General features: G+C 33.6%; 1 protein-coding gene across 4 annotated transcripts in view; it reads left to right on the forward strand.

The window, feature by feature from the left end:
- Positions 1-7,210, forward strand: part of LOC149945515 (protein YIPF6) — a 268,416-nt gene extending 261,206 nt beyond the window's left edge. For 2 of the 4 annotated variants that reach the window (XM_090174509.1, XM_090174510.1), the window contains one exon: positions 6,501-7,210. In XM_090174509.1, coding sequence (XP_090030635.1) covers positions 6,501-6,616 — 116 coding nt within the window. In that variant the 3' untranslated portion in view covers positions 6,617-7,210. The remainder of the gene's footprint in view (positions 1-6,500) is intronic. The other 2 variants (XM_090174511.1, XM_090174512.1) reach the window with 1 other exon arrangement.
- Positions 7,211-7,855: the final 645 nt, after the last annotated feature.

The raw sequence follows: 7,855 nt of genomic DNA on the forward strand, positions 1-7,855 counted from the left end.
TTAAATAGCATATATAGCCCCATAAAATCCTTTAATTTGGATAAAATAGTCCTATAAATTCCTATTTTTTTTTAAATATAATCCTATTCTTCCCATTGGTCATTTTTACAAATAATCGAGGCTAATCGATTAAAACCTCGTGAATAATCGAGACTAATCGATTAAAACCTCGCGAATAATCGAGGCTAATCGATTAATACCTCGCGAACAATCGAGGCTAATAGTTCAATACCTCGCGAATAATCGAGGCTAATCGATTAATACCTCGCGAACAATCGAGGCTAATCGTTCAATACCTCGCGAATAATCGAGGCTAATCGATTAATACCTCGCGAACAATCGAGGCTAATCGTTCAATACCTCGCGAATAATCGAGGCTAATCGATTAATACCTCGCGAACAATCGAGGCTAATAGTTCAATACCTCGCGAATAATCGAGGCTAATCGATTAAGACCTCGCGAACAATCGAGGCGAATCGATTAAGACCTCGCGAACAATCGAGGCGAATCGATTAAGACCGCGAAAAATCAAAGCTAATCGATGAATACCTTGTGAATAATCGAGGCTATTCGATTAATACCTCGCGAATAATCGAGGCTATTCGATTAATACCTCGCGAATAATCGAGGCTAATCGATTAATACCTCGCGAATAATCGAGGCTAATCGATTAATACCTCGCGAATAATCGAGGCTAATCGATTAATACCTCGCGAATAATCGAGGCTAATCGATTAATACCTCACGAATAATCGATTAATACCTAACGAATAATCGAGGCTAATCGATTAATACCTCACGAATAATCGATTAATACCTCACGAATAATCGATTAATACCTAACGAATAATCGAGGCTAATCGATTAATACCTCGCATTTTTGTTTAACGAAAGCGTAACGTATGTTCTTATATTGAACCCAAACCTTTGAAAAATGGCGATTTTAGAGTCCGTTAAATTCCGAGCAGCTGCTTTATTATTGAACAATTCCTTGTTTTCGTTTTCGGCACGTTCTCCGGAAATCCCGAAACGCATTCGTTTTTCGCCAAAAACATCGTTCATTTTTAAAACGTAGCCTTTCTATTCTTCGGTACGATTTCCTCTTCGTTTTCATAAATTCGGGAAGCCGCGCTTGGCCTTGTCGGGTGCTATCCTGGCTTGACGATATACGTACGGGAAAGGATTCCGCGCTAGGCCTTGTCAGAATTTTTGCGTTAATTATCTCCGTTTTTCACTTATTTTCCGTTTCTATTTGCATAAAATTAAAGAGGCCCTTTATCTCGGAATTCTACACCCTTTTAGCCCGTTTTAACAAAGAAGGAAACTCGACGAGGTGGAAAAAGGGGCGAAGTTATCGAAAAATGACGTTATCTTTTATGACCGCCATACGGCGCCACTTTAGTTTTGGCCACTATTTTTCCCGAACGCGTCGTTTGAAAAGCGGCCAAATTGAATGAAAATTCTCGCGCCAAAAATTCCTTTGACTTTTCCGTACGCGCGTGCGCCCGCCGACTATTTGCGCCACCTAGTTAGCGTCGGAACGTCAACCTCGAGGTTTTATTAATAAGGCCCAAGCGTTTCGAAGTTGGCCGTAGAATGTATTTTAACCAATATCGGGCAGGCCTAGTTATATATTTTTGTCGGTAGGGGGAGTGTTTTCTAGGTTTTTTTTATCTCCGTTTTCCCAAGCTCTTATCAGAACGGGAGTTTTCGCTTCAATGATCAATTTCGGTCGCTTTTCTCCCCAAAAAGTCGCTACTACACGCTCGGCTAACTTCTTAACGCCCTCTATACGCTTAACTTTCGTTTCCTTCTTCTTGCGGATTTTTTTTATTTGAAAAAAAAACGCCCTAAAAAACCCTCGTTTTCTTAAACCTTGGTTTAAAATCCAAACAAATCGAACCTTAACTTTATTCCGGTTTTTTTTTCTCGTTTTGATAACTTTCTTTTGGACTTTGGATTGGCCTAACCCGTTCCACTTCTTAGCACGGCAACCAATTTAATCATTGTATATAAGGAAACACCCCCAAAAAAATCCGATTTATAAATTAACTTTCTTAAGGATGGCTGTGTTTTTTTTTTTTCGTGGTTCGAGGGAATTTTTTTTGTGTAATTGAAAGTTATTTAAATTTCGTTTTGTTCGAAATTTATTTTTGGTTATTTTAATTTAATAATTGGTTTATACCACGGATCAGGGCAAAATCAGGGAATTCAAAAAATAGGCCTAAGGAAGTTAAAGAATTTGTAAAAATCAAGGAAAAGTCGTGGAATTCAAAAATAGGCCTAAGGAAATTAAAGAATTTGTAAAAAAATCAAGTAAAAGTCAGGGAATTAAAAAATAGGCCTACGGAAGTTAAAGAATTTGTAAAAATCAAGGAAAAGTCAGGGAATTCAAAATTAGGCCTAAGGAAATTAAAGAATTTGTAAAAAAATCAAGTAAAAGTCAGGGAATTAAAAAATAGGCCTACGGAAGTTAAAGAATTTGTAAAAATCAAGGAAAAGTCAGGGAATTAAAAAATAGGCCTAAGGAAATTAAAGAATTTGTAAAAAAATCAAGTAAAAGTCAGGGAATTAAAAAATAGGCCTACGGAAGTTAAAGAATTTGTAAAAATCAAGGAAAAGTCAGGGAATTAAAAAATAGGCCTAAGGAAATTAAAGAATTTGTAAAAAAATCAAGTAAAAGTCAGGGAATTAAAAAATAGGCCTAAGGAAGTTAAAGAATTTGTAAAAATCAAGGAAAAGTCGTGGAATTCAAAAATAGGCCTAAGGAAATTAAAGAATTTGTAAAAAAATCAAGTAAAAGTCAGGGAATTAAAAAATAGGCCTAAGGAAGTTAAAGAATTTGTAAAAATCAAGGAAAAGTCGTGGAATTCAAAAATAGGCCTAAGGAAATTAAAGAATTTGTAAAAAAATCAAGTAAAAGTCAGGGAATTAAAAAATAGGCCTACGGAAGTTAAAGAATTTGTAAAAATCAAGGAAAAGTCAGGGAATTCAAAATTAGGCCTAAGGAAATTAAAGAATTTGTAAAAAAATCAAGTAAAAGTCAGGGAATTAAAAAATAGGCCTACGGAAGTTAAAGAATTTGTAAAAATCAAGGAAAAGTCAGGGAATTCAAAATTAGGCCTAAGGAAATTAAAGAATTTGTAAAAAAATCAAGTAAAAGTCAGGGAATTAAAAAATAGGCCTACGGAAGTTAAAGAATTTGTAAAAATCAAGGAAAAGTCAGGGAATTCAAAATTAGGCCTAAGGAAATTAAAGAATTTGTAAAAAAATCAAGTAAAAGTCAGGGAATTAAAAAATAGGCCTACGGAAGTTAAAGAATTTGTAAAAATCAAGGAAAAGTCAAGGAATTCAAAATTAGGCCTAAGGAAATTAAAGAATTTGTAAAAAAATCAAGTAAAAGTCAGGGAATTAAAAAATAGGCCTACGGAAGTTAAAGAATTTGTAAAAATCAAGGAAAAGTCAGGGAATTCGAAATTAGGCCTAAGGAAATTAAAGAATTTGTAAAAAAATCAAGTAAAAGTCAGGGAATTAAAAAATAGGCCTACGGAAGTTAAAGAATTTGTAAAAATCAAGGAAAAGTCAGGGAATTCAAAATTAGGCCTAAGGAAATTAAAGAATTTGTAAAAAAATCAAGTAAAAGTCAGGGAATTAAAAAATAGGCCTAAGGAAGTTAAAGAATTTGTAAAAATCAAGGAAAAGTCAGGGAATTCAAAATTAGGCCTAAGGAAATTAAAGAATTTGTAAAAAAATCAAGTAAAAGTCAGGGAATTAAAAAATAGGCCTACGGAAGTTAAAGAATTTGTAAAAATCAAGGAAAAGTCAGGGAATTAAAAAATAGGCCTACGGAAGTTAAAGAATTTGTAAAAATCAAGGAAAAGTCAGGGAATTCAAAATTAGGCCTAAGGAAATTAAAGAATTTGTAAAAATTAAGGAAAAGTCAGGGAATTAAAAAATAGGCCTACGGAAGTTAAGGAATTTGTAAAAAATCAAGGAAAAGTCAGGGATTTAAAAAATAGGCCTAAGGAAGTTTAATAATTTGTAAATAATCATGGAAAATTTTTCTTTATATCTCCACGGCCAACTTTGATCTCGCGCTGTTCGCGCTACAGCGGCCAACCCATTCTTTGAAGTTCCTATGTTAACCAAGGAGCCAGAGATATCTGTGCGAGTTGAGCGCCCCTAGCGGAATATTTTGTATAGAATAGTTTTTTTATACAGACCAAAGGTGGGGAATTCAAACTAATTCATATTAAAATTGTATTATTGTAATTTTTACGCAATTACCTTGGACAAAACTTGTAAATATTAAAGTAACATTTTTTAATACAATTTAAGTGCAAAAGTGGCCGATATATACGTGATATTTAAAATTAAGTATATAAGACGCGTTATTAACACCGTTTTGCATTGAAGCCCATATAAAAATCCGTGAGGTTCGAGCGCCAAAATTCACCTAGCGGGAAAATCCTTGTACATGAAAATAAGGCGATTGGGTTGGCTGCTGTAGCGCGAACAGCGCGTGATCAAAGTTGGCCGTGATCTCTCTAATATCCGTTAGGCCTAATATAATTTTGGTCTTCTCGACGCAAAAAACTCCGTTAGGCCTAACACAAGTTTTTCGCGTCTACGCTCTAACCTTGGATGAAGAACGAAGCTATTTTGATAAACTAATTGCCCGGGGCAAAGTTAATATTTTAAACTTTTGAAGCGAGCTATATTGTTTTCTATCTATCATTTAAGAATTTAAGAAAGCAATTAGTTTTAATACGCTAAAGATAAACTAAATCCTTCTTGGGAATTCTGTGTACGGTTTTAAACACAAGCCCAGGTTTAATACAAGTTTTATAATATTTGTCTACTGAGAATATAAAGCTTTCTAGAATCAGGGTTGACATGTGGGAAAAACAGATAAAAACCGGAAAAATGGAAAAAACCGGAAAAAATGGAAAAACCGGAAAAAAAGTGGAAAAAAACTTTTCATGCTAAATTAATCATTGATATATCTATTAAGTGACTAATTGGGTCATTGCAAATAGGAGAGATGAAAAAAGGCCAGAAGAAGAGTTGATATAATAGAGGAATTATTATTTATTTTTTATTGAATTTTGCCACTAGAGGTGGAAAAAACCATGGAAGTACGATTTTCCACACGGTTTTTAACAGGAAAACAATAGGTGGAAAATCTAGTTTTTATAACGATAATCAGCTACGTTAATACCCAAGGTACCGACTTAGGCCTAAGTCATCTAGCGACTTTTAATGCTATTAATTAAGGTGGCCGGGTTTAATTGCGCAGGAGGGTGGTGGCATGCCCTTCGTGCCACGCTAGCCAACAGCTCCCTACACTAACTATTACCGTTAACCTCAAGTGCTAATTATTCCGGACCTCACTATAAAGTGATTACTCTGAAGTAATATTAATGATAATAAGTGATTTGTTGAAATAATTTATTATAACTGAAATATTTTAAAATTGAAATTTAATTTATCACAGTGACATATAAGGTTGTTTACTTTTCGCCTGTTCTCGGACTAAAAATGTACTCTTTTTACCCTAAAATATTTTATTCGACTATTCCGGGGATGAGAATAAACTATTCGCTTGTTCCGGAGCATTAGGGCTACTCATTTTACTCCTTCTGAAAAGGAGAAAATTGGATTTTGTCGTCTGCTAGTCAGAATTTATCAGCTAAAAAAGGCCACAGGCAGCCATTTTGGACAAACGTTTTTACTCTGACTCAATCTATTCGCCACGACAGAATCGGAGTAAAATGACTTACTCTTTTTACTCTACTCCGAAATCCCGGAACAAGCGAAAAGAAACCAACTATTTTTATATCGTCATAATAAATTTTAATATCCGCTTCTACAATTAAAAGAACTTGGAAACCACGTTTTTTTTCAATAATATTTCACCAAAGACCGATGTTTGGACCGAAAACGCTTTAATATTTCTATGTAAACAGGGTTCGTACACGACCTGGAAAAGTCAGGGAATTTGAAAATGATTCCAAAATTAAGGTCAGGGAAAAGTCAGGGAATTTGAAAATGTTTCCAGAAAAGTTAGGGAATTTGAAAATGTTTCCAAAAAGGTCAGGGAAAAGTCAGGGAATTTGAAAATGTTTCCAAATGGTCAGGGAATTTTGAAATGGTCCAAAAAGTAAGGGAATTTTAAAATGACCCCAAAAAAATTAGTCAAATAAATTTTTGAAAGATGTAATAAATAGATATAATAAATATTTTTCAAGATTTTACCTCAAAACATTCATTTATTCTACAAAAATGGTCAGGGAAAACCTGGAAATGTCAGGGAATTTCATTCGGGAAATTTTTAAAAGTCGCTTGATGACTTAGGCCTAAGGTGGTGCCTTGCGTATTAGCCTAGCTGATTATTATTATTATTATTAGAATAAAGTGTGAATATGTTTTCGTGAACGTAAGTGCCAAGTCCGTATAAAATGTATTTCATGTCTGATGTGGGTATTATCTTCCTTAGCATCAACGGCCTTCTTGGGAGACTCGCAGCCCCCGGGCCGGAAGGCGTTAGCTGTCTACCCCATCTTTGTCTTCTACTTTGTCATCAGTTGGCTTATCATCTCTAACGGACCTTGAGAACCTTTAATCTTCCTCCTCAACCTTATCTACAAATTCTTTCATCTTAACGGCTATCCTATTTTGGTCGCCGAAATTTTAAGAGGATTATAAACTTTGGAATTAATTTCTGGCGGAGTATTAAGTCTTTTCGTTCCAATTTCTAATCGCGTCGATTTTAATTCCTTCTTTGATGCTACGCGTTCGTCGAAATTACCAGGCGTCTTTACTTCAACAGAACGAATTTAATGACGTCATTTTTGCGTTTAGAAATTATGACGAACTTGACTTGTTTCGCTTAGAAATTAATTTTAATACTTACGCTTTGAATTTAAATACTAAGATTAATTATTTTAATCCCAGGATAATTAATTAAGAAATTGTTTTATGTTTTTCGCTTTTCGATTTCGTCTCATTTTGGATTAACAAAATTTAACTAAATATGAAATTTGGTGACCAAACTTTCCAACCTTTTTCATTTTATATATTTTCCAAGTTGATTTAAATAATTTATGTTAAATTTATCGCTATTTCAAATAGCCTTGTGTAAATATGTGATAAATAATATATATGGAATTCCACGAAATTGTCAACGCCAAGAAAATAAATGTCAATATTTTTCAAACCAATATCATTTACAGTGGTTTTATTTCTTGTTAAATTGTTGACTAGGCCTATTTAATTGACTGTTAAATAAGATCGGTTAAGCTTATTAGTTAAATTTCATGTTTCTGCTTCAAGGTATCTTGAAATTAATTTATATTTTGAATAAATATAAAATTATTATTTTCCATAAAAATTGAGGGAATGTTTCAAAACGGGGTTGCCACAGTATTTGGAAAACCTGGAAAGTTCAGGCAATATGCAAATTATTCTAAAAGTTAGGGAAATTTAATAAATAGTATTAAAGTCGGGGAAATTTAATAAATAGTATTAAAGTTGGGGAAATTTAATAAATAGTACTAAAGTCGGGGAAATTTAATAAATTGTATTAAAGTCAGGGATATTTAATAAATAGTATTAAAGTCAGGGATATTTAATAAATAGTATTAAAGTCAGGGATATTTAATAAATAGTATTAAAGTCAGGTAAACTTTTGAATGCAGTTGGGAATCAGGGAAACCTTTGGATGTAATTGGAAATCATTGAAACATTTGGATGCAGTTGGAAATCAGGGAAACTTTTGTGTGCAATTGGGAATCAGGGAAACTTTTGGATGCAATTGGAAATCAGGGAAACTTGGATGCAATTGGAAATCAG

This window comes from Leiobunum rupestre, chromosome 5 (assembly GCF_980474605.1).
Source record: "Leiobunum rupestre chromosome 5, qqLeiRupe1.1.hap1, whole genome shotgun sequence".
In the NCBI taxonomy this organism is placed as follows: domain Eukaryota; kingdom Metazoa; phylum Arthropoda; class Arachnida; order Opiliones; family Sclerosomatidae; genus Leiobunum; species Leiobunum rupestre.